This window comes from Chiloscyllium plagiosum, chromosome 3 (genome assembly GCF_004010195.1).
Source record: "Chiloscyllium plagiosum isolate BGI_BamShark_2017 chromosome 3, ASM401019v2, whole genome shotgun sequence".
Classification (NCBI taxonomy): domain Eukaryota; kingdom Metazoa; phylum Chordata; class Chondrichthyes; order Orectolobiformes; family Hemiscylliidae; genus Chiloscyllium; species Chiloscyllium plagiosum.
The window spans coordinates 116,787,543-116,814,503 of record NC_057712.1 but is presented as its reverse complement, the minus strand read 5'-3'; the positions used below and the strand labels follow the sequence as shown (position 1 = coordinate 116,814,503).

Genomic DNA, 26,961 nt, shown 5'->3' with positions numbered 1-26,961 from the left:
GAAGGAGCAGCGCTCCGAAAGCTAGTGCTTCCAAATAAACCCCCTGGACTATAAGCTGATGTTGTGCGATTTTTCACTTTGCCTGGTTATAAATCAGTTTTGCGAAACAGTGCTAAAGAAAGAGCAATCAGCAAGTTCAAGAAGGGACAAAGATCCTCTGGTAAAAGTGTTGACATTTTCTGCTTGTTTTCTGATGTTCATGAGGAAGACTTCCATCTCAGTATTGACAATATCCCATGTATCGTATACAGTAAGGTGGCCACAAATGCAAAGACCTGAAACAGGAAAATACATGAATGTTTGGTTGGAAGATAATAACTTCACTAAAAGGTTTTACCCAATACAGGTCGTGATAGCAGAGTTATACTCCCAGGAGAAAGTGAGGTCTGCAGATGCTGGAGATCAGAGCTGAAAATGTGTTGCTGGAAAAGCGCAGCAGGTCAGGCAGCATCCAAGGAGCAGGAGAATCGACATTTCGGGCATGAGCCCTTCTTCAGGAATGCCCGAAGAAGTCATTCCTGAAGAAGGGCTCATGCCCGAAACGTCGATTCTCCTGCTCCTTGGATGCTGCCTGACCTGCTGCACTTTTCCAGCAACACATTTTCAGCTCTGGTTATACTCCCAGACAACATCCAAGGGCCTGGACTAATGATCTGTCTCCTGGCAATTGGAAAGCTTACTTTCAGTTAATTGAATTAATCTGGAACATGAGAAGAGTTTGGATCAATAGTAGTAACAATTAAAGAAATGGATTATTTTAAACTCTACCTTTTGGCTTTTATCAAACCACAATGAAAAAGTAAACTTAGAATATCACATGAAATCAATTTAAAATGCAGAAATGAAATATGCACATACAGCCGACTTAACCCTGCAAAGTGCTCCTCCACAACTTCTAGGCACTTGTGGCAAAATTGGACCCATAGGCTCATCAAGCAGTAGCCTGACAGAATCATTCCTATCAGTTCAAGTCACAGACCAGTCCTGGGTATGTTCTGTCCCACTGTAGAGCTGGCCCAGCAGTGGCAAACTGATATACACCTAAAGGGAAGGAACCCAGGGAGGCGTCAACATCGACTGTGAGGTCTCCCAGACCTTGCTGATTGTCACTCACTACATCCCTTGGCAGTGAACCAGTGCTCCTCCACGTTGAGCACCATGTAGTCAAAGATATATCTGGTGGATATCAATGTACATCACTAAGTGACACCACTCCACTGCCACTGACCAAACTAGCCAAGAACTAGAGACATTCCTGTCAGACTGGACTCGCAGCAGCTCATGAGAAAACCAACACAAGGGAAAATATTATTTGACTTTATCTTCATCAGTCTACCAGTCGTAGAATTATTGTGCCACAGTGATGTTAGTTGGACTATCCGCTGCACAGTGTGGGTGAAAACATGGTCCCATCTTCACAGTGATGGGTTAGATCCAGCAGCTCAAAGCGAAAGGCCCATGAGGGACTGTGAGCCTGCAGGAGCTGCAAAACTAGATTGTCTCAACTTTTTACCTCATGACCCACATCTACCAGTACCTTTAAAGCAAGAGGACCAACACCTGGTTCATTCAGAGAGGTCCAGTAGGACAGTATGGCCAGGAACAGCACCAACTAAACCTAAAAACGGGTTGCCAGCTTGATGAAGCTCCAACAGAGGACTGTGTACATGCTAAAGAGCAGAAACAACATGTTCTAGACAAGTGTAGGTGAATCCACAACCAACACATAGCAGTCCTTAAAGCCTGACTCATCCAGCTCTGTGAGTGTGTGTGTGTGTGTGTGTGTGTGTGCACGTGCGTGCATGTCTGTGTGTGTATGTGTGCGTGTGCACTTGTTTGTGTGTGCGTGCGTGTGTGTGTGAGGGTGTGTGGGTCTCTGTGTGTGTGTGTCTGTCTGTATGTGTGTGTCTGTGTATGTGTGTGTCTGTGTGTCTGTGTGCATGTGTGTGTGTCTGTGTGTGTGAGTGTGCATGTGTGTGTGTGTGAGTGCGTGTGTGTCTGTCTGTCTGTGTGTGAGTGTGCATGTGTGTGTGTGTGTTTGTGTGTCTGTGTATGTGTGTGTGTGTGTGTATGTTGTTGGAAACTAGACACAGCCCCCTGATCTCCTCACATCCCGAACCTTCCTAGCTCCAGTATGGTGTAAGTCTGGAATGTCATTTAATGCTGTCAGTGGTCTGGTGGCAGTAGCTACAGCACACTCAAGACAATCCAGAACAAAGGCCTGCTTGCTCAGCACACAATCCACCACCTTAGGCATTGACCCCCTTCAACACCAGCACATTATATATGCAGGGTCACAAGATGCACTGTCACTGAGTCAAACGCCTGGAATTCCTTCCCCAAAATGCTTTGTGAGTCTACCTCCAGCACATGGACTGCAGCAGTTCAGAAAAGCTGCTCAACTTTACCTTCCCAAGGGCAGCTAAGGACAGGCAAGAAATGCCGGCCCAGCCAGCTATGCCCATGTGCTACAAGTGAATTTAAAAATTGCTACTCACCGTGAGTTCATCAGCAGCACCTCCTAAACCTGCAAACACTACAGCCTAGAAAACCAACGGCAACAGGCACATCGGGACATCAGCTCCCAGGAGATCCTCTCCGAGTCAGATACCATCAAGATTCCGGTTTCTAGTGACATTCTTTCTTCATCGCTGGGTCAAAATTCTGGAGATCCATTCCTGTACATATAAGTACATCCAGCGCTTATGTAGGTGCCCCTACATCTGGGGCACCTACACTGCAAGAACTGTACTGGTGCATCCAGCAGCTCATCCGTCACTTTCTCAAGAGCAATGGGACTGCCCAATGAATGGGTAGCATCATGGCTCAGTGGGTAGCACTGCTACCTCACAGTGGACCTGGGTCCTGGGTTCGATTCCAGCCTTGGTGACTGTCTATATGAAGTTTGCACATTCTCCCCGTGTCTGCGTGGGTTTCCTCTGTGTGCTCCGGTTTCTTCCCACAGTCCAAAGAAGTGCAGGTTTGGTGGATTGGCCGTGCTAAATTGCCCATAGTGTTCAGGGATGTGCAGGTCAATGTGGGGTTATGAGGATTGGATGGGGCTTTATCGGGCTGGTGCAGACTGGGTGGGCCGAATGAACTCTGTCTGCACTGATTCTATGATAGATACTAATCTTGCCATCCAACAAAACAATAAACATATTTGTGCCATGGTAGAGGTGAAATTAGATGTTGCATTCAATTCTGCACTTAGAAAATTTCTTTCCTGAGAATATTCCAGTCAATAAAGTACTCAAGTGATTCAGAGGTTTTCCCCCTGGACAGTTTAGTCTCAGAGATCAGGCTGATCTTGCTCTCAGTCAGCTGAACATATTAAGGGTGGTAGTCTAGCCACAATTACACCCCAAAGGAGATAAATCTCAACCAGGCTTCCAGCTTCTTATCATGACTGTCCAGTGACCCTGTACTATGTGCTTGTAAATGTCAGAGGGAGGAGGTCAGTACCCTATTCTGACCTTCTCAACGGGATCACTAATTTCCCGATATTCCTGGAGCAGTTAATATGCTCAGAACAGGCATGGGAAGAAAGTAGTTTTAACTTCAAATGGTGACATTGATCTTGTATAAGACACTTTTAAAACCTCTGCTGGAATATTGTGTACAGCTGTGGGAGCCACGTTATGCACAAGATGTAAATGGAGGGGAAACAGTTGACAAGAATGGTTCCAGGGATGAGAAACCTCAGACTTGAGGGTAGATCGAAGAAGCAGGGACTTTTCTCATTGGAGAGAAGAAAGCCGAGAGGAGATTTGATAGAGGTTTCTAAAACCGTGAGCAGGCTGGATACAGCAGGTGGATAGAAACTGTTTCCACTTGCAAACAGAACAAGAAGGAGAGCACATAGATTTAACATGATCTGCAAAAGAAGCAAGGGTGATGTGACACTAAAATAAAACCTTTTCACAAAGTGAGGAATTGGGCAGTGGCATGCACCGCCTGAAAATAAGCTGGAGGCAGGTTCAACTGAGGCACTCGAGGGCATCAGATAGTTAGTTATAGGACTGTAAGACCCTAAGACATAGGAGCAGAATTAGGCCATTCGATCCATCAAGCTGCTCGTTCATGGCTGGTACTTTGGATAGAAATAATGTGCAAGGATATGGGGATAACTGAACAACAGTAAGTAAATGTGTAAAGTGATCAAATAAAATTCCCATATCCCTAATCTACAGAGGGTGTTAATAGTATGGATGTAAACTATTCAATACAAATACTTAGAATAATGAAGACAGGAATGGGATGCAGACTTATTCAGTGTGCATCGACTTGTATCCTAAAACACTTATCACTTAAATCTGAGTTTTAAAACAAATTGGAAGATGCTTGTTATTGCTCGGTCCTGCAGCACCACTGGTAATTGGGAATCAATGGGAATTAAGGGAGAAAGTCTCCACTGGCTGCTTTGGGATATTCTTTTCACAATGGAAGATGGTGGTGATTGTTGGAGGTCAGTCATCTCAGCTCCAGGACATCTCTGCAGGAGTACCTCAGGGCAGTGTCCTAGGCCCAACTATCTTCAGCTGCTTCATCAATGACCTTTCCTTCATTTTAAGGTCAGAAGTGGGGATGTTCAGCAATGATCGCGCAATGTTCAGCAACTCCTCAGATATTGAGGTATTCCATGGCCAAATGCAGTAAAATCTGGCTGATCGCCATGTTTGTGCTGAAACCTGTCAATTGACTTCACTCCACACAATGATAATGAAGATCTCAAACTTGAGAAAATCTAACCATCTTGCATTGGAAGACAAAGACATTACTATGACTGAATCCCCCATTATCACCATTATGTGGGGGATGGGTTACCGTTTGGACCAGCCATATAAATACAGTGGCTACAACAGCAAGGAAGTAACTCACCTCCTGACTCCCTAACAGCCTGTCCATCAGCTGCAAGGCACAAGTCAGGAATGTCATGAAATTATCTCCACTTGCCTGGATGAGTACAGGTCTAACAACTACTCTCTACACCACAAAGCAGCCGGCTTAATTGGCACAACATTCACCACCTTAAAAATTCACTTCTTCCACCACTGACGCTCAGTGGCAGCAGTGCATACCATTAACAAGATACACTGCAGAAATTCATCAAAGCTCCTTAGACAACACTCTCCAAACCTATGACCACTTCAATCTCTAAGGACAAGGTCCGTACATACAATGGAAAGCCACAACCTGCAAGTCCTCCCCAGTCCTGAATGATTTCACTGCTACTGCACTTTCAAAGCCCGAAAACCATATTCACACAGCACTGTACTCAGCAGAGTACACTCAGACATAATCAGCAGTAGTTCAAAGAGGCAGCTCATCACCACCTTGTCCAGGGCAGTTAGAGATGGGTGATAATTGCTGTATGAGGTGACAACACCCACATCCTGTGAAAGAATAACATTACATACTTATTTAAGCAATTGAGTTTATCTTGTCTATTTGTTTAGCGTACTGCCGACCGATTGCACATCACAGCTTCTCCACCCATGGAAGATGGTACAGGTCATTCTGCTATAGCACGACAGTGGTGTTCCTCTCCAACTCATGCTATAGAAAGCTGTGCCATGGAACACTGTGATAGAAAATCACGCCGTAGGAGATCACTATCGAAAATCACTATACCCGTTCAGCAGAAAATTCACACTATCCAAACATCATCCACAATTCAATTATATTATAACCAATCCGTGTCGACGAAATGCACGTTATACCAGAACAACCTGACAATGCGCGGTGACTTACTGTGGCAGCAATGTTGATTCTGAAATTCTTTTGATTCCTGGCTACTAAAATGAACCTCGTGTCACTGGCTTCCAGAACTGCGATACTTAAATAAAACACGGCCGAGATGAAGTGGTAGAAGACATCCTGGAAAAGAACAGGAAGCATAGAATCCGCAATCAATACACACAATCATCTTACAAACAGCTCTCCCAGAGGTTCTGTTGGAAAATGCCTGCTCAATGAGAAAGACTAACAAGGTTCCAGTAAGATCATTCCAATGATTTTCATGATCGAGTTACCTCTTTATCTTGCTCTGGTAGTTCCATCCGCTCCAAATCATGTCTCATAAATTGCTTTATGAAAGTAACAAGCAACATTGCATTTTTGTAGATTAGATTACCTACAGTTGGCCCTTCGGCCTAACAAGTCTACACCGACCGTCCGAAGAGCAACCCACCCAGACCCATTCCCCTCCGCTTAACACTACACGCAATTTAGCATGGCCAATTCACCTAACCTGCACACCTTTCAACTGTGGGAGGAAACCAGAGCACCCAGATGAAACCCACACAGACACGGGGAGAAGGTGCAAACTCCACACTGCTGTGAGGCAGCAGTGCTAACCACTGAGCCACCGTGCCACCCTAGTTTCCCAGTTCTCAGCTATTACAAGGGGGCATAGCTTTAAATTAAGGGGGGGTAGGTATAGGACAGATGTTAGGGGTAGGTTCTTTACTCAGCGAGTCGTGAGTTCATGGAATGCCCTGCCAGTAGCAGTGGTGGACTCTCCCTCATTATGGGCATTTAAGCGGGCATTGGATAGGCATATGGAGGATAGTGGGCTAGTGTAGGTTAGGTGGGCTTGGATCGGCGCAACATCGAGGGCCGAAGGGCCTGTACTGCGCTGTATTCTTCTATGTTCTATGTTCTATGTTCTATGTTCTATGTTCTATGCTAACTCCCCAGTCTCATCCTCTAAGGGACCAATGCTATATTCACTACTCTTCATTTTAAATACTTGCAAAGCTTTTTACTGTTTCTTTTTATTTTCTCCCATTCTCCAACTTCTACTTTAGTCATCATTTTCAGGTTCTGAAACCTTTCTGGACTAGCACAAGTGTTTACAGCACCGTACATCTTTCCCTTCAATTAATACCATGCTTCATCTCCTAATTTAGCCAAGGATGATGTATCTTGCTTATAGAGTTTGCCTTTCTGTATGGAATATGTCTTGCATTAAACATCATGAACTATCTCCTCTAAAACGTTGGCCACAGCTTCTCTCCTGTGCTATTTACTAATCTATCGTCCCATTCTACTTCAGTCAACTGCATTGTCAGAATTGCTGGCCCCTTCTATACTGTCAACTTCTGTGATCAAGTGACGAAAGGGCTTACGTAGAAACACACAGAGAATGTCTTAGCTTTTTTGCAATTAAGTTTACATGCAGCTGATCAGAAAGTAGGAGGAAAATAACAATATTGAATAAAATAAATTGCACAATTAGAAACTTTTAAAAATTCTTTGTTGGGACATGAGCGTTGCTAGTACGACCATCTTTCACTGCCCATCTTTAGCTGACTTGGAGATGGTGGTGGTGAACTGCTCTGGTTTATATGATGTCAGTCTACCCCCAGTGCTGAAGGCAAGGGAGTTCCAGGATTCCAAGCCAGCAACAATGAAGGAAGGGTGATGTAGCTCATAGTGATGCATCTGAAGAGAATTGTAGGATGCAAACAATGACGGAACATGCTAATTGCCCTATTGTTGCATTTTGTCAAGGGTTTGATGTTGGTGATAATATTTGGATGCGTCGACCTTTGTCCCCTGTACTCCGAGAGGAGCTGATTCTTGGTGGAGTGCAGCTCGTATCCATTGTCCTTTGGCACCACAGCTCAGTTAACAATATTCATGGTTAGAATTAGTCAATCATTTTCAGTGGGTTCTTTGCCTGTTCTGTCTTCATGCACGCAAATAAGGCCATAAGACAGAGGAGCTGAAATAGGCCATTCAGCCCATTGAGTCTGCCCCACCATTCAGTGAGATCACGGCTGATCTGATAATCCTCATCCCCACTTTCCTGCCTTTCCGCCATAACCCCCCCGATTCCATTGTTGATTAAAAATCTGTCTATCTCAGCCTTGAGCTCACTTAATGACCCAGCCTCGACAGCTCTCTGTGGTAAAGAATTCCACAGATTGACGACTCTCTGAGAGAAGAAATTACTCCTCATCAGTCTTAAATATGGGACTCTCTATTCTGAGTTTATGCCCTCTCGTCCTCGACTTTCTCACAAGGGAAACAACATTTCCGCATCTACTCTATCCAGCTTTCTAAGAATCTTGCGTGTTTCAATAATGTCACCTCTCGTTCTTCAAAATTCTAACAAGTACAAGTCCAATCTACTCAACATATGCTCATAGGACAATCCCTCCATACCTGGTATCAGCCTCATCAACCTTTTCTAGACCCTCTTGAATGCAACTGTATTTTTCCTTAGATAAGGGGCCCTAAACTGTTCAGAGTATTCTTGTGCTGGTCTGACTAACACCAGCAAAATAGTTAAAAGCAAAACCTCCTTACACTTATACTCCATTCCCCTTGAAATAAAGGCCAACAATTCCATTTGCCTTCCCTATTACCTCTTGAACTTGGATGCTGGCTTTTCTTTTGTATACCATGGATGGTTACTCTGCTCCATAGGTTTCTGCGATCTTTCTCAGTTTCCGTTCAGGTTGCATGTCTAATCCAGACCTTCTGTTTGCTTGACGTTCGAATTCTCCACCTTGCTCCCAGGCAGTCCTTTCAGTCTATGATCTCTTACACTGTGCTCCAGTGAGGCTCAATGGCTGGGCACAAAACGGATTGCCCCACTGAGGTCCTGGGCAGGAAGGTGGGGGTGGGGACCACTGACCCCACCTTTCCAGATAAGGTGTTTCCTGCTCCGCTGGCAATCCCTCCTTGTCTGGCCACACCATCACAACCCAGAGACCCCTCTCCCCTGACAGGGCCCCCATCTTGTTGCTACCCAGCATTTACATCCATCCTGACTCCAGCGCTGCTTGTAGTCCCACCAATGGCCACTCATTTTTACATTACATTACATTACAGTGTGGAAACAGGCCCTTCGGCCCAAAAAGTCCATACCGCCCAGCCGAAGCGCAACCCACCCAGACTCCTACATTTACCCCTTACCTAACACTACGGGCAATTTAGCGTGGCCAATTCACCTGACCTGCACATCTTTGGACTGTGGGAGGAAACCGAAGCACCCGGAGGAAACCCACGCTGACACAGGGAGAACGTGCAAACTCCACACAGTCAGTCGCCTGAGGTGGGAATTGAACCCGGGTCTCTGGCGCTGTGAGGCAGCAGTGCTAACCACCGTGCCGCCCAGCGCTGTTGAGACGACAGAGCGTTTGGTCAATCTGACTGAGAGGACAACACACAGAAAAGCAAGATAATGCAAGGCAGGGGGCGTTGTGAGCATCCAGGTAGGCTCAGAGTGAATGTGTGCTATGAGAGTGAGTGAGACCCTGGAGATGCAGCTGGTTCAGACCCCAGCTGGGTATGTCTACCTGAGCACACAGTCTTCTAGCTGTAGCATTATAACGAAAGTTTCTGGAGCAGCCCAAGATGTAGCATTGACATGCAGAAGTGTCCTGCAGTGGCTGCAAGGTAGGTATGCAGGGCTGTTAGAGGATGGCGTATGTTTAATGCCAGTATCTGTGGATGTGGGGTACATGTGCCTGGTGCCCATGGAACATGCCCGAGAGGTTGGCACCTGGTATCTAACATGGAGGTCTTTTGGAGCAGGTGGGGAGTTGAACTCGCCAAGAACTCCCTCTGGCTCCCACATTGAGTTTTCCCACCAGCCAGTGTGGTAAGATCACAGCACACGGTGAACTGGACTGTAAACAAGTTGTTTAACAAGAAATAACGAGCTTCAATTGGGAGCTCACCGCTGTCCAGCGACAATGGCACCATACAACTTGAGCCAAGATGCAACGTGATGATTTAAACATTCAAGTGGAACTCACCAACTTTCTCACCCAAATGTACCGGTCGTGTTGCCATAGGCTGCCCCACTCAGACCCTGGTAAGGTCTCATCCTATGAGTTTGTTAATAATGGATTGGAGGGAAATTCAGCTTACAGCAGGCCCAGGGCAGGAGGGGCCTTTGAAATGGACCACTCAATGTTCCCACTTATTCTTGTTGAAAACTTCTATTTGTTTCCGTTCACCCAAGCGCATTCTGAGGGTTGACATAGAGTCCGCAACAGGAGTGATCTTTGTTTATTCTGCTGGACTAAAATATGCCTTACAGTGTAGCATTCCACTTTATTAACTTGAGCTTTAAGTTTCGAATGTCTTAGTTGGAGTAATCAACTCCTGTGGAGGCCTGTGACCAGTGGAGTGCCACAAGGATCGGTGCTGGGACCACTACTTTTCATCATTTATATAAATGATTTGGATGCGAGCATAAGAGGTACAGTTAGTAAGTTTGCAGATGACACCAAAATTGGAGGTGTAGTAGACAGTGAAGAAGGTTACCTCAGATTACAACAGGATCTTGACCAGATGGGCCAATGGGCTGAGAAGTGGCAGATGGAGTTTAATTCGGATAAATGCGAGGTGCTGCATTTTGGGAAAGCAAATCTTAGTTTGGAATATTGTGTGCAATTCTGGTCTCCTTCCTATCGGAAAGATGTTGTGAAACTTGAAAGGGTTCAGAAAAGATCTACATGTTTTCCCTGGAGCGTCGGAGGCTGAGGGGTGATCTTATAGATATTTATAAAACTGTGAAGAACATGGATAGGATAAATAGACCAAGTCTTTTCCCTGGGGTCGGGGAGTCCAGAACTAGAGAGCATAGGTTTAGGGTGAGAGGGGAAAGATATGAAAGAGACCTAAGGGGCAACGTTTTCACGCAGAGGGTGGTACGTGTATGGAATGAGCTGCTAGAGGAAGTGGATGGGTATATGAATAGGAAGGGCTTGGAGGGATATGGGCCAGGTGCTGGCAGGTGGGACTAGATTGGGTTGGGATATCTGGTCAGCATGGATGAGTTGGACTGAAGGGACTTTCCGTGCTGTACATCTCTATGACTCTATGGCTCTATTAAAGGACTATATCACAGAAAATTGCTGAAATTAGATAATGTCGCAGATCTTTGCATTGGGAGGTGTTATAGAGTCATAGTCACAAAGTCATACAGCACACAAACAGACTCTGCGGTCCAACTCGATTATGCGGACCACACATACTAAATCTAGCTGGTCCCATTAGGCCCATATCCCTCTAAATCCTTTCTATTCATGTACCCATCCAGATGCCTTTTAAATGTTGCAATTGTGCCAACCTCCACCACTTCCTCTGGCAGCTCATTCCATACACGCACTACCCTCTGTGTGAAAAAGGCTGCCCCCCACCCCACCCAACACCTGTCTCTTTTATATCTTTCCCCTCTCACCCTAAACCTATGCCATCTGACTCTGGAGTCCCTTACCTGGGGAAAAGCCCTTGGCTATTCAGCCTATTCATGCCCCTCATGATTTTATTAATCTCCATAAGATCAACCCTCAGGGAAAAAACACTCCAATCTATTCAGCCTCTCTCTAAAGCTCAAACCATCTAATCCCTGGGAACAATCTTGTAAATCCTTTCTGAACCCTTTCAAGTTTAACAACATTATTCTTACAGCAAGGAGACCAGAATTGAATGTAATATTCTAAAAGTGGCATACCCATTGTCCTGCTACATGACCTCCCAACTCCTATACTCAATACGCGGGCCAATAAAGGCAAGCATACCAAATGACTGCTTCACCGTCTACCTGCAACTCCACTCTCAAGGAATTATGCAACTTCATTCCAATGTCTCGATGTTCAGCAACACTACCCAGGGCCCTATCATTTACAGTACAAATCCTGCCCTGATTTGCCTTTCCAAAATGTAACACCTCGGTGGGAAGGTCATAGAAAGAGACATACCACTGCCATCCAAGCAGATGAACTGTTCTGAACTCCAGCTGTGTAGAGGATGAGCAGCAATGTAGTGATCACGAAGCAGAAAACTGAAACAAACATCACCCAGCCTTGATCAGCCGCAAATTCAACTCGAGCAGAAGCCACAAGGATCCAAACCAGGCCACCAAAAACCTAAAAGACAAAACACAAATAATGCATCACTGCTAGATCTAATTGGTTTGTCCTAATCATTATTCTGGTACCAAGCTATCTGATTTATTCATAATTTGATATTGCCTTGCAAGCCACTTTCGGGTAGCTAAGAGGTCCTGGAATATTAACACAACCATGTAGCAGCATCCATCACCACCTGTAACTGCAATGGTCCAGGATTCACCTTGTCAAGATCTGCATTGAAAGATCTAAGTCCAAAACAAATCAACAAGACATTAGTTTTGCGATTGAGTAGTAAGCATTGGTTTAGACTCCCCAGGGACATGTTGAAATCAATTCACTTTCAATCAGTCCATAGACTCGTAGAGTCATAGAGATGTACAGCACGGAAACAAACCCTTCGGTCCAACTCGTCCATGCCGACCAGATATCCCAACCCAATCTAGTCCCACCTGCCAGCACCCGGCCCATATCCCTCCAAACCCTTCCTATTCATATACCCATCCAAAAGCCTCTTAAATGTTGCAATTGTACCAGCCTCCACCACATCCTCTGGCAGTTCATTCCACACATGTATCACCCTCTCCGTGAAAAAGTTGCCCTTTAGGTCTCTTTTATATCTTTCCCCTCTCACCCTAAACCTATGCCCTCTAGTTCTGGACTCCCCGACCCCAAGGAAAAGACTTTGTCTATTTATCCTATCCATGCCCCTCATGATTTTATAAACCTCTATAAGTTCACCGCTCAGCCTCCGATGCTCCAATAGCTCTAGCCTATTCAACCTCTCCTTATAGCTCATATCCTGTAAGCACATTTTTTTAAAAAAAAGCAAATTAGATAAAATTCCTTTTGGAAACCACATTTTGTGATACTGTATATGAGCAACTTAAAACATGATGATGGGAACTTCATCATGTGCGGGGAGACAAGTAGATTGTGGGGAATCTATGTCTTCATGAGATGGGATTGTCGCTGGCTAAGAATGTAGATGGAATGCTAGTCTTTAAAGTAAGGAAGGCAAAAGTCGAGAAGATTTACGCAGCTGTATACACCCTCGGTGAGGCCGCATCTGCAGTTCTGACCCACTTTGGTCTCCTGATTTGAAATAAAGATATGAGTGTATTAGAAAAAGTTCAGAGAAGGTTCAATCAACTCATTCCTGCACTAAAGGGCTTGTCTTAGGAAGAAAGGTTGAACATGGCCTGTAATCAGTGTCATTTCGGAAAATGACATGGACAAGCGAGTCAAAGGCAATGGAAAGTAAACGGAAAAATTAGGTTAACACCACAACCAGGTCAGCCATAATCTCACTGAATAGCAGAGCACATTCAAGGCACTAAATGACCACAATCCTTCATTCCTAGAAGGTGAGCCATCTTCTAGTAGTAGCCCATCTGGCGTTGGTACACCCAAAGTGGGCTGCGGGAGGGTTTTGATCCAGTCACAATGAAGGAGCGGCCATCTATATCCAAGTCAGGATGGTGAGGCAGGGGAACATGGGAGTGGTTCTGTTCCCATGTTTGATTCAGCAATGGTTATGCTATTGACTGTCAAGGGGAGATGATTAATACTTTCCTGTTGGAGTTGGGTATTGTCTGGTGTGAATAGTACTTGCTATCTTTCACCCCAAACCTAAATGTTCATGCAGGACATGTTACACATGGGTATTAACTTCTTAAGTATTAGAGGTATTGTAGATGACCCTGCAGCTATGTAATTATCAGTGAAAATCCCCATTCCTGATCTTATGAAGATGATTGATGATGGATACAACCTTGGGGAACTCCTGCACAGTGATGCCCTGGGATTCAGGAAATTAGACTCTAATGCTACAGCCATCTTCATTTGTGTTAGGTGTGAGTCCAGCCAGTGGAAAGCTTTTTCCCCCCAAATCCTATTGGCTCCAGTTTTATATGGGATTCTTTTAACACTTGGGCAAATAGTGTCCAGACTCCAAGAGCAGTCACTTTCTCATCCTCTCTGTAATTCAGTTGTTTTATCCATATTGGAGCTAGCTTTTATGAGATCAGGAGCCAAGTCACTATGGCAGAGCCCAGACTGAATACCGGTGAATAGATGGTTAGTGAGTTAGGGCCATTTGATAGCTCTTGAGTTGAAAAATGTGGTGCTGGAAAAACACAGCAGGCCAGGCAGCATCCGAGGAGCATGAGAATCGATGTTTCGGGCATAAGCCCTTCTTCAGGAATGCCTGAATTCCTAAAGAAGGGCTTATGCCCGAAACGTCGATTCTCCTGCTCCTCGGATGCTGCCTGGCCTGCTGTGTTTTTCCAGCACCACATTTTTCAACTCTGGTACTCCAGCATCTGCAGTCCTCACTTTCTCCCATTTGATAGCTCTGTCAATGGCCCTTTCTATCACATGGCTGATGACTGACAGTTAATCAATGTGGCAAAAATTAGTCTGATTGGGCTTGTCCTGGTTTTTGTGAATAGAACAATGTTGTGTTTTCAATTCCCATTCCATTTGAGTACAAAAGTCAGAAAACTGACATTCCTGTGCAGTTCCGAGGAATACTGAGGGGAAACAGTACCATCAGAGGCACCATCTTTCAGATAAGAATTTAAACCATGGCTCCATAGACTCATTGCCCCAACTGATGGAGCAGATCACTTGACACTTTTTCAAAGAAGATCATTGGAGTTATCCCTGAAGCCTGCATCAATATTCATACTGTAATCAATATCACAAAAGCAAACAATCTGGTTGGTATCAAATTGTTTTTGCTGAGAGTTTGCATTTTGGCTGCCATGTTTTCTACATTACAGCTGTGTAACAAGTATATGATTACTTTGGCAAATGCTTTGACATATCCAGTGATTGTAACAAGTCCTAGACAAGTTCCTTTATGCAAGACATTAGCAGCAGATGACCATCTCCAGCAAGAGAGAATCTAACCAATATCCTTTGACATTCAATGACATTACCATCACTGAATTCTCTGTAATCATAATTCTAGAGGTTGCTGTTGTCCAGATGTAACACTAAAGCACCCATACAAGTAATGCAGCTACAGGAGGTCAGAGGTGGGAAACTCTGTGGTGAGTAACTCATCCCTTGTCTCCCCAAAGTCTGTGCAACATCTTACAAGGCACAAGTCAGGAGTGCGCTGAAATACTCTCCACTTGCCGGGATGAGTGCAGCTCCAACAACCCTCAAGAAGAATTGGCCTGCCTGCCACTGATTGAATATCAATAACAGTGGGATAAGACCAGCACAAGTGCATTAACTGAATGGATTTAATCAGGACTAAGGCAGGAATGTGATGGGGTCCCAACCCTGAACCTTCTGATCCAGTTAAATGCCTTCCTGCCTCATAAAAGGACTTTGACCTCCTTTCTCTGTCATTACTACAAGTGTTCCATATCTATAAGGCATGGGTGCAGAAAGAGACCATTCAGCCCATTGAATCTGCTCTGCTGTTGAATGACATCATGGCTGACGTGATCACCCTTAACTCCACTTTCTTGCCTTTGACCTGTAACCCTTGAATCCCTTCCCGATTAAAAACCTAAATCTGCCTTTCTCTGCAGGTACAGGATTTATTGCTCCATGGTTGACATCAGGTGACACATGAATAACTCTCGCTGTCTATTTCTTAATTCTACCACAAGGCTTCCCCTGCTTCCTAACCTCTCATTACATCTTGCATAATCACTAAGGTGATTTCATCCTTAATTGCTAAAGCTGTTCCCTCACCTTACCATTTCTGGTGGTAACTCTACTCCCTTTCGTTTTGTGTATATACTGCCTTCTCCTACTGAGCTCCCACCTCCCTTACTCATTTAAAGTTTTTATGGCAGTATTTATGTTTTCTACCAGGAGCCTGGAGGTAGTCCAGTTCAGGCAGAATCTACTCGAATGGTAGAGCTATTTCTTGTCCTAATGCTGATACTGTTGGCCCATGAAATGAAAGCTCCTGTTTTACCTATTCATGGGATTTGGGTATCGCTGGCTGAGACTGCAATAATTATCCTATCCCTCATTGGGGTGAATTGAGGGGATTGCCAGGCCATTTCAGAGGGCAGGTAAAAGTCTGCTGTGGGTCAGGAGTCATATGGCAGATTTCCTTCCCTGAGGACATTAGTGAGCTGGATAGATTTTTACAATGCTCAACAGTGGTTGCTATTAGGCTAGCTATTAATTCCAGGTTTTATCGATTTCATACTTCACCATTTGCCATGTCACTGGAACTATAGCCTGAGGTTCTGGACTTCAGGTCTGTGAACATTACCGCTGCACCACTACCTCTCCCAGCACCGCCTTTCCCACACCAGCCACGCATTCATCTCCATGATCTGCTATCCCTTTGGTAAATCACACGTGACTTTGTTAACGATATGGATATTCAATCCTTGTGGTGCTGTTCTTTAATTTAGCTCCTGGTATAATGCAAATGGGATTTCCACCTCTGGAGGCCATTCCAACCTGGGTCTCAACAGCCAGACAGTCCTGTTCTCTTTCCAATGCCAGTTCCAGCCACATCATGTAGGCAATATCTTATGTGGGACTCCCAAGCTGCTTTACAAATGATGTTATCTCAGTACTGATTCTCCTACAACAATCAATGTTATTATTCCCCTCCTTGAGTTCCTCCCTCCTTCAGACACCCTTCTGCACCAAGGTTACATGGTCAACATTTTGCCTATCCTTCTGACAGTCTTTATTCTTAACAAGTGTATTGTACGTCTGGGATAGCACCAATTTCTCAAGGTCCTTGTTTTCTATGAGGTTCCATTCACTCTGTACATTCACTTACAACAACTCCATTGTGAACATGGTCTTCCCTCAAGCATGACCAGGTTCTGGAGCAAACCGTCCAGATACTGGTCTCCCCATTCTTCTGTATTTGTGTGTCTAGAACTTGCAATTCACCTCACCAACAGCATTGTAACTGCCAGAGTGGTCTTACCTAATGTGTCTGGATTTTTAAACAAGAGTCCACTGTCTTTATGAATAGCTCCCTGACCTGTTTCATACATTCTACCCAATAGAATTGTGCCAGAGATCAGAACAGAGTTATCCATCAAAGGTATTGCCATGACAACAAATCAGAACCTCAACTTACTTCTGGACATATTGAATTTTTGGACAAGACCTTTTTTTTAATAAACAAATATTGCAAGAGAGGCATGGGTCTGCACCTTCTAAGCAAGCAAGTGACTGGAATTTCACACCTTGTTGATACCAAGGAAACTTCAAAGAGAGAGAGAGAACGTTCAAAAGGCAGAGGTGCAAGACAATGTAATTAATTTCCCTTAGCAGGTAAACATTTCTTGTGCCTTGTATTCTATATCATGGACATGAGTTAAAAGACATTTACTGTAGCATTGAACAAGACAGAGGTTGAAAACTAACTGCAAGCATTATTTAGTTCCATATTTCATAATTAATGAACTCACTCTTTAACTCCGGAAAGCCTGGTTACATTGTTAAAACATAAACACATTTAGTCTGGGTGTGTAAGTGGTCTGATGTGTTAGTTTGTGCACTAGCACACTGGGAAGGTCAAAGATTGAGATCAACCATTAAACAGCCTTGCACTACAGGTAGAAAGGAAAAGTAATCTCTCACTCTAAGTGTTGCATGCCAGGAAAGGAAACAGGACTAAAGACATTCAGCAGGCCTACATCACCAAGAATCTCAAAATCAAAACTGCCAACATCAGTGCAGTCAGTATCACTCAACATAGCAGACACAATACTCTATCGTCTTTTTATGGAACTCACAGACTGATCGACATGCCCTATTTGACTTCCATCTTTTTATGGAATTCTCATTTCTAGTCTGTGCTTTGTGTTATTACTTCATCTTAGGTTTAGTAATTAATAAACTCACTGTTTCATTAGCTCAAGAAAGCCTGGCTACATTGCCACCTATTAAAACATTCACTCATTTGTTCTGGGAGAAAAGCATCCACATGGCATGAAATCTCTTTTTAAATGGCCTTTATAGTGACCAGCTGAAGAAGGGGAGCCAGTTCATTGTCCTCATTTGGGAGCTTGGAACCTTGTGTTATCCCATCTGGAATGTTCAACCTTACCCAGGAATTGATGGTAACAATATGTTCTCTCAAGATCGTCATACCGTCCACTAACCCCCACACACTGCTATCCAGATACACAGCCAACTCTGCAACATCCTAGTCTGGATTTTTTTAAATCTACTTTTTCCCTCCTTACAGTAACTTGGATTAAGTTTGAAGTCACTGGGCAAAATCTTTATCCTTATCACAATTTTGGACTCAACCTCAGTTCTCAATATCTTACCTGCAGACAGGCATAGAGTTCTGACCTTTGTTCACCACTAAGTCAGCTTCAGTGTTTAAGATGAAAATGACCTCTGCTTTAGCTACAAACAGTTCTTCATCTACAACGAAAGGAAAACACCACAGATGCTGGAAATCTGAAATGGCAGCAAACAAACCACTGGAAATATTCCCTCAGGTCGTGGCAGCATCTGTCAAGAGTCATAGAGTCATAGAGATGTACAGCATGGAAACAGACCTTTCGGTTCAACCCGTCCATGCCGACCAGCTATCCCAACCCAATCTAATCCCATTTGCCAGCATCTGGCCCATATCCCTCCAAACCCTTCCTATTCATATATCCGTTCAGATGCCTTTTAAATCTTGCAATTGTACTAGCCTCCACCACTTCCTCTGGCAGCTCATTCCATACACATACCACCCTCTGCATGAAAAAGTTGCCTATTAGGTCTCTTTTGCATCTTTACCCTCTCGCCCTAAACCGATGCCCTCAAGTTCTGGACTCCCCCAACCCAAGGAAAAGACTTTGTCTATTTATCCTATCCATGCCCCTCATGACTTTATAAGGTCACCCCTCAGACTCCGATGTTCCAGGAAAAACAGCCCTAGCCTATTCAACCTCTCCCTATAGCTTATGGGAGATAGAATTCATGCTTTAGACTGAGATGACTTCTCGTCAGAACTAATAATGACTGATGGAAGGTCATCTCAACCTGAAATGTTGACTCTGTCTCTCTCAGTGCTGCATGGCCAGCTGAGTATTTCTGCTCTAAGATGGCTTCTCACCATTGCTCATCATGGCATAAGATCCATCTGATAGCTTTGTTACTGCCACCCTCTTTCCCATTAGGGATCTGCGGTACCTGCAGGTCTAATGTAGTAGAGGAACCCCATTTGTAACAAGGAGAGACTCTGGTCTGAAACAAGATGTAGTTTATTGCATGACACCAATGCGATACAAGTATAAATTAGTATAACGTACATTGTTACTCAAACTGTGAGGGAGACCTCAAAGTCAGGTCTTACTCCTTCAAAGTTGTCCTTGCGCCCAAGCCCATGTGTCATCAACATATTGGATGGTGCCTAATGCATTCCTCATCAACCTTTCACAGCAATTTCCAACATTATTTGGTTTCATTTCTTCACTTTTAACCAGAGTCTCAGCCTCATCTCAGTTTTAAACAGAAATTGGACATCAACTTCTATCTTAAATTCAGTTGAATTATCCCGCGTATTTCAATACTGAGTTGAAAGGGTTAAATTCTCCCTTAAAACTTAGAGGCATGGAATAAAGGGCGAGGGAACTACGTTGCTTAGAGAGTAGCAAGGTTGCTGAACACATTTCCTCTGTTAGTGCTGAACATAAGAGAAAATATTGACAGATCAATTCAATAAGTAGATAGGGAAAAGGTTTCAATGAAAACTGTCGGCTCATGCACAGCATAGATGAATTGGACAAAAAGCCTGTTCCTTTCTGTAACATTGTTGTATTTCAAGCTAGATTTATGGTAAAAGATATTTTCCGCCTTTTTGGGTCTATAAACTGATGTGAATAGCTGTAGAAATGAAATGCCAATAAAATCTTGTATCTTGGAAGAATGGAGTGGTGGATTTTTATGGGTGCCCAAGGCAAAGTTGGTTTTCAAAGCATCAACAGGATACATTAGGACAGAGTGGCACCAAGAATTATTGAGTTCAGGAAATTCTGCCTGATGACAGCCCTCTCATTGGTTGAGTTGCAATCGGTTACAAAGCTATAATTTCTGTCTCTCTCTCTCTTTCATCGTGTGAATGAAAATACTGGAAAACTACAACAACTTAAAAGAATTCTAACAAGAAAAGACCTAGGTCCCATGGATCAACCATGAAAGTGAGGGATAATCATTGCTTTACAAGTAACTACATGTCAGCAATTGTTGAAATCCAAAGAAACTGAGAGAGATGATTCAACTCACCCTCATGAAACGGACTTCTATTACTTAGAATTTTGTTCACCCTGTATATTTTTGAAACCAGTAATACTGTACCTCTGTCAAGCTGTCTGTCTATTGTCTATCTTAATCTTGAAGGTGTGTGGATGTATTTGGGGTTTTTGAAGAGGTAAAGTTTAGTTTGCATTGAAGTTGTATAGATTACAAATCTTTTCCTTTCTCTGCCAGTTGTTACAGTTAGGTTACAGTTAGTTAAATAGTTATCTTTTTGTTAATGACAAAACTGGAGTGAATTACTATTGTCATGAATAGCAGTCAGTCAAGCAATTTGGTCTCTAATTGTGATTTCAGATATTTTTATAGTGGCTTGTGAAACAGTGAGCATGATTATTAAAATAATCTTCCAGTGAAGTTGTTATACTGTTTGCATAAGCATATTTGTTCTTTTATTGCAAGTATATTGGCTTGAGGCCAGCTTGCATGACCAAGGGTTCTGTAAATGGCCCAAAGGTAAATCCGAAGCATAATTTTTTCATTCATTTAGCCACTTTTAGGAGGTGCATTGTGATGCATTTACCCCCTTTCCTAATTTGCACTCCTCTTCTTTTCCTGGCCTCATCAATTCCTATTGCCCCAGAGTTCTACAATCAACTTCCAGCACAGTTAAAATGATCTGATATTCAAATCTGACACTCAATAACAAGAACTGGTAAGTTATTCAAGTGTAGAATTCATTCACACTGTCCACACACACATTTCCAACAAGGAGGAGCAGCTGGAGATCAGGCACAGGAATTCTGATTAATTTTCCACTCCCCAGCTTAAGATTACAAAGGCAAAATGTAAGCTTCGTCGCCATCAAATTGGGTGAGGCCAGTGAGCCTAGCTGAGAACAAGGTCAAACTTAAGATCATCCAGATCAAATCATTCAGTTATCTTTACTCTTTACCGTTACCGGGGTCTCCTTATTTTGAAACACTTTTCGTGCTTTGATCACTGTCAGATTGTGACTTACTAATGTGCATTCAGTGTCAGTTTGGTTCTGTGTTTGTCTGTGGGCAATGGAGTGAAACGGATAGTATCCAATCAGGCACTCATTAGGCGTCGCATGCATCAAGTGATGCATAACTGTGGCTATCACTTTACAGATTAGATTTAGATTACTTACAGTGGGGAAACAGGCCCTTCAGCCCAACAAGTCCACACCGACCCGCAACCCACCCAGACCCCTACATTTACCCCTTACCTAACACTACGGGCAATTTAGCATGGCCAATTCACCTAACCTGCACATTTTTGGACTGTGGGAGGAAACCGGAGCACCCGGAGGAAACCCACGCAGACACAGGGAGAATGTGCAAACTCCACACAGATAGTCGCCTGAGGCAGGCAGTGAACCTGGGTCTCTGGCGCTGTGAGGCAGCAGTGCTAACCACTGTGCCACCGTGCTGCCCATATTAAAATGGCTTTGCACCCCAAGCAGTCAGAGCTTCCTTTTTTAAAGGAACATTAAATCCATACAATGTGGAAAGAGGCCATTCAGCCTATGGACTCTCTGAATAGATGCAGACCCAACTCTATCCCCATATTTAGCATAGCCAATCCACCTAACCTGCATATTTTTGGAGGAAACCAGAGCACCTGGCAGAAACCCACACAAACATGAGAAGGACATGCAAGTTCCACATAAGGCAGTCACCTGAGGTTGGAACTGAACCCAGGTCCCTGGCACTTTGAGGCACCACCATGCCACCCCCAATATTTACATTTATAGATACAGGGACATTTAAGCGACTGCTGGATATGCACATGAACAGCAGTGAATTGAGGGGTGCGCAGTGAATTGAGGTTATTTTATTTTACGTTAAGATTAATCCTTGGCACAACATTGTGGGCTGAAGGGCCTGTTCTGTGCTGTACTTTTCTATGTTCTATGTTCCATAACTCTTTATATTACCGCAGTAACAGGGTGGAGAGCTATGGCCAGCTCTGAGTATGCGATAAAGAGAAAACATATATTCTAATACCTGAAGGATACTGCGAAATGGAAACTTCAGACTTTAAACACTTTAGAGCCATAGTAATACTTCTTAACTGCTTTTCTCTTAGTTTTCTGGTGCAGTACTTCATTTACCTGACAGGGAAGTAACTGCCCTGTTCTCAGTACCTTAGTAGATAGGCAGGAGGCTGGCTAGCCAGGCAGCATCAGGAGGTGGAGAATCCACATTTTGGGTGTAACCTTTCTTCAGGCCTGGGGGTGGGTGTGGGGGGAATTGCAGATAAAGGGGGTGGCAGGAGCAGGGTGGTAAAGTGGAGATAGGTGAAGACAGGTAGAGGTGATGACCTGGCTAGCCAATGGGAAGAATGAATCCGGTTGGTGGCTGGGAGGAGTGGAAGGGAGGGGGAGGGGCTGGGAAGGGAGTTGGGGGAAGGGAAGGGAGGTTATTTTAAATTGGAGACCTCAAAGTAGAGTCCTTCAGGCCATAGGCTGCCCAGGCGGAAGATGAGGTGTTGTTCCTTCAATTTGTGCTGTGGTTTGTTGTGGCAATGGAGGAGGCCAAGGATGGTCATGTCAGAAAGGGAGTGGTTGGAGCAATTGAAATGGGCGGTGACTGGGAGGTTTGGTCAGCCCCTGCAGGCCTGGCTGTGATGCTCGGTGAACCATTCCCTAAGTTTGCGTTCGATCTCCCCGATGTAGAGAAGACCACATCGGGAGCACCTGATGCAGTAAACCAGGTTGGATTAGAGGCAGGTGAACCTCTGTCTCACCTGGAAGAACTGGTGGGGCCCTGGATGGAGGTGAGGGAATGGAGTGCTCGCAGGTTTTGCATCTTCTTGTCTCTAACCAATTTTTTTCTCAGTATCTTGCCAATCTGCTCATTTGCAACTAGAAATTTTGCCAAGTTACTCCTATAGTGAGATGACATTTTTTGTTAGAGGCAAATAATAAAGTTTGAGAATTCCATTGCAGACTTGTAGCAAGTGAAATGTAAGATTGCCAAAGCTCTGGGTTTAACCTGAGTTTAAGAAGGTAAATCCTTCTTGGTAACCTCAGGCAGGTGTAGGAATTGAATCCATGCTGTTGGTATCACTCTGCAATGCAAAACAACCATCCCATCAACTGAGCTAACCAACGCCCTTTGTAAATAAGATTAATTTAAAATACCTGGGTGGTCAGGCAGCAACTGCAACACATTCATTTGCAACCTGAAAAACTGGGATTGATCTACGACCCATTTCAGCAAACACTAAGACCAGAAAAAGAGCAATTTCCTTTCCTTCACGACAAATAGTCAACATCCACAAATTAGTGAGTGCTAGAATTGCCTGGAAACATTTAAGTTTAGTCTCGGTTCCTCAAATCAGAATAATTTCAATTTTCAACCAATCTTACATCAAAAGAATTATTGTTTCCATTCTCTCTGCATTTATTTTTCTTTTTTATTTCCCTCCATTTTCTTTGCATGCTCTTGCTCACCTATCCTCCATCCTTCCTTTTGCCTCTCCAAGTGATTTATTCTGCCCCTCTTTTTCCCTTTCCCTTCGTCCCTTTCTCTTTTACATAATTATCGCTGCCTCCCTTTATTTCTGTCACCTTCCTTCCTTTTCGATTTCTCTGCGGCATTCTCCTTGCTGGTTATATTGGTGAATGGTTCTACGGTGTGCTGTGCTAATAACATACCTCTGGCTTTATCACACAAGTTAGGCTCTGTCCGATCGCCACTAGTTGAACTTATCTAGAGAAACTAGTTCAGTGATGACTGGTTGAGCATTTCAGCTCAGAAATTATACTCATGGAGCAGTGCATGCAGTCTCCCTGCCCTCTGTTCTATTTTTAAGCAGTCCCTTGGTGACAGTGATTTACTCTCACTCCAGTTTGATGTCCTTTGAGCTGGTCACTATGACCAGTACACAAACTATGGGCTCTGCCTCATCTGAGATAGGTGGTCCTTGGACGGTCAGGGAAGTGAAGGGGTGGTATGCACCAGAATGTGTTTCAGGACAGCTCAGGCACTGAGGGAGAGTGTTCACAGGATCTGGAATGCAACATTGGAGGTTACAGTGAGAGGACTGCAGAGGGAAAGGGATAGCACACCATAGGAAGGGAGAAGCTCACTTCAGCAACCTGTCCCTCCTGATCCTCCCTGCAACAGCAACAGCATACCCTCCTCCAATTCCTCATCCAAACCAAGGGATAACTGGCAAGGTACCTATGGCCAAGCACTCACTTTTCCTCCAGTGACACTTAGAAGCTGTTGAGTAACATCAGTTAATGGTGGGACCTTTAGGTGAGGTTCTCAGAGAAATTCCAAAATGCATGTTGTTGAAGTGATAGTGAAGTCATATGAAGTAATTTCCCAGAATATTTCAAAGGTCCTTTCCAAAGCAGCAAATGATCATTGAAACTGCTTTGAAGTTAGTGCTGAATCTCCTCGACATCAACATGCTTGATCCAGTAAGTACTGTTAGTCAAGGACATTACTTGAAGCACCAGTTGACAAAATGCCACAACAAAATTAGAACTATCAGGCAATTTATTACATCACCAGCAATCCTCTCAGCAACCGTGCCTAGCCTCAAACAGTTCAACTCCTTTATCAAGATAGCGTCCTGCTCTAAAACCAGGCTGATCTAAATTGTAGCTTAAATCCCCAGCGGAGACATCCCAGACGCTGTGTACACACTAAAGCATATGGAAAAAATCCACACATTTCCAATTTTAATCCGGATAAAAGCAAATTACTGCGGATGCTGGAATCTGAAACCAATAGAGAAAATGCTGGAAAATCTCAGCCGGTCTGGCAGCAGCTGTAAGGAGAGAAAAGAGCTGACGTTTAGAGTCTAACTGACTAAAGGAGCTTTGACAAAGGGTCAGTTAGACTCAAAACGTCAGTTCTTTTCTCTCCTTACAGATGTTGCCAGACCTGCTGAGATTTTCCAGCATTTTCTCTTTTGGTTTCCGATTTTAACCTCCTTAGTCTGTCTGCTCTATAGTTGTATATGTCTGTCCCCCTCCCTCTCCCCATTTCTTTCTTTTCTCTTGAGCCTCTCCCTTTAGCTAACTCTTTGTTTGTAATCTCTGTATTCCAGTTCCCTATTTGCATGTTCTCCATAGCCAAAGAGGAACGTCAGATATTTTCAAAAGACCCATCGCAGATTTGAGCACAAGGTTAAAAAGTACATCTTAAACAGTGAAATTATAAAATAGTACATTACTCACAAATTCACCTAACATCAGGATCTCTGGAAATGATATGCAGACCTTTCCCCCAGATGGGATGGGACTAGATGAAATTGCTGGAGCTGACATGGTGGCACCTATAGCCCTAACTGAGTTGGCAAAAAGGTTGTCTGGCTAGTACCAGCACAGTCTCACTTAAATGACCATCTGAAGTTGAGTCCTGGATTGATATGTTTGAGCCGAATTGAAGGCGTGTCACATATAATTAATCATTTTTCACCAAAGTGTGCGTCACAGTGCCAGTGTTGCCTGTGTAATGAGACTGTGGCCAAAGAGGAGGGGAGTAATCGTACTGAACATTTCTGAGCTATTTACTCACCTGCTTTTCATTTTACTTTCCCCTGGCTCGATGCAAGATTACAGCATTCAACTATTACGCTGTGAAAGATAAAATCTGATAGATTGTATTAATTTTTTATCACACTGAAACTTAAGAGTAATTTGTTTTGTCTTACAAGGCACTTTTTGAGTAACACAAATATCAGTGCAAGGAGGCAACACCCTTAAATCAATAGTTGATGCAAAATCTAGATGATTGTTGCTCCTAAGTCAAATGTATGTTGTTGATAACCACTTCGTCACCATAGCCCTTAGTAACTCAAACCCTTACGGAACGGATTGCAAATCACATTAGTGCATACCCCACCTCAGTGCGCATTTTGAACCAAGTTTCATTTCTCTTGTGTCAATTTGCCTGCTGGGCAGTTGGATCGACGTTCTGGGAACAGTGGAGATATGTTTCTCCGGGGCAAAAAGCATCACCTTTTGGATTACCAGATGACCAAGGCACAATTCCCAGCACAGCTAAGGAGCATGGAGAAAATGACCTCACGTACCACAGCATGAATACTGAGGCCAACTCCCTTCAGTGTGCAGTGAGGCATTAAAGGCATGGACACAAAGAGGATCATTGATTTGGATTCTTCAATATCTGATTCAACAAGAACCAGATTAGGCCCCTCAAGCCAGCTGCATTATTCCAAATCATGACCAGTCATGTACCTCAACACCATTTACTTTAACCCCATATCCATCGGTGTCTTTAGTAACGTGCTATCAATCACTGCCTTCCATTTACTTAATGACTGAGCTTCCACTTTCCTGTGGGGCTGAGAATTCCAAAGGTCGATCTTTGTATGAATAAAGAAATTCCTTCTCATCTCACTCCTTAATGGTTTGCCTTTTATTCTGATACCTGAAGGGTGGGGCTGCCCTATGAGGAGAGATTCTGGATTAGTGGTGCTGGAAGAGCACAGTAGTTCAGGCAGCATCCAAGGAGCAGCGAAATCGACGTTTCGGGCAAAAGCCCTTCATCAGGAATAAAGGCAGAGAGCCTGAAGCATGGAGAGATAAGCTAGAGGAGGGTGGGGGTGGGGAGAGAGTAGCATAGAGTACAATAGGTGAGTGGGGGAAAGGATGAAGGCCATGACCAGGGCCTCCAAGCCCTCCGTTTCTTCCTCCCCAACAGTACCCTTCCTCCGACACTCCCATTCGTTTGGCCGAACTGGTCCACACCCTTAACAATTTCTCCTTTGAATCCTCCCACTTCCTCCAGACCAAAGGGGTAGCCATGGGCACACGTATGGGCCCCAGCTATGCCTGTCTCTTTGTTGGCTACATAGA

The 26,961-nt window shown here is 44.0% G+C and overlaps 1 protein-coding gene across 1 annotated transcript; it reads right to left on the bottom strand.

The window, feature by feature from the left end:
• Positions 1-25,490, bottom strand: LOC122548679 (myelin and lymphocyte protein-like). Its single transcript, XM_043687507.1, has 4 exons — positions 25,318-25,490; positions 11,730-11,897; positions 5,755-5,880; positions 1-275 (listed from the first exon to the last, which is right to left on the bottom strand). The coding sequence occupies exons 1-4, from the start codon at positions 25,405-25,407 to the stop codon at positions 198-200; spliced, it is 462 nt and encodes a 153-aa protein (XP_043543442.1). The 5' UTR covers positions 25,408-25,490; the 3' UTR covers positions 1-197.
• Positions 25,491-26,961: the final 1,471 nt, after the last annotated feature.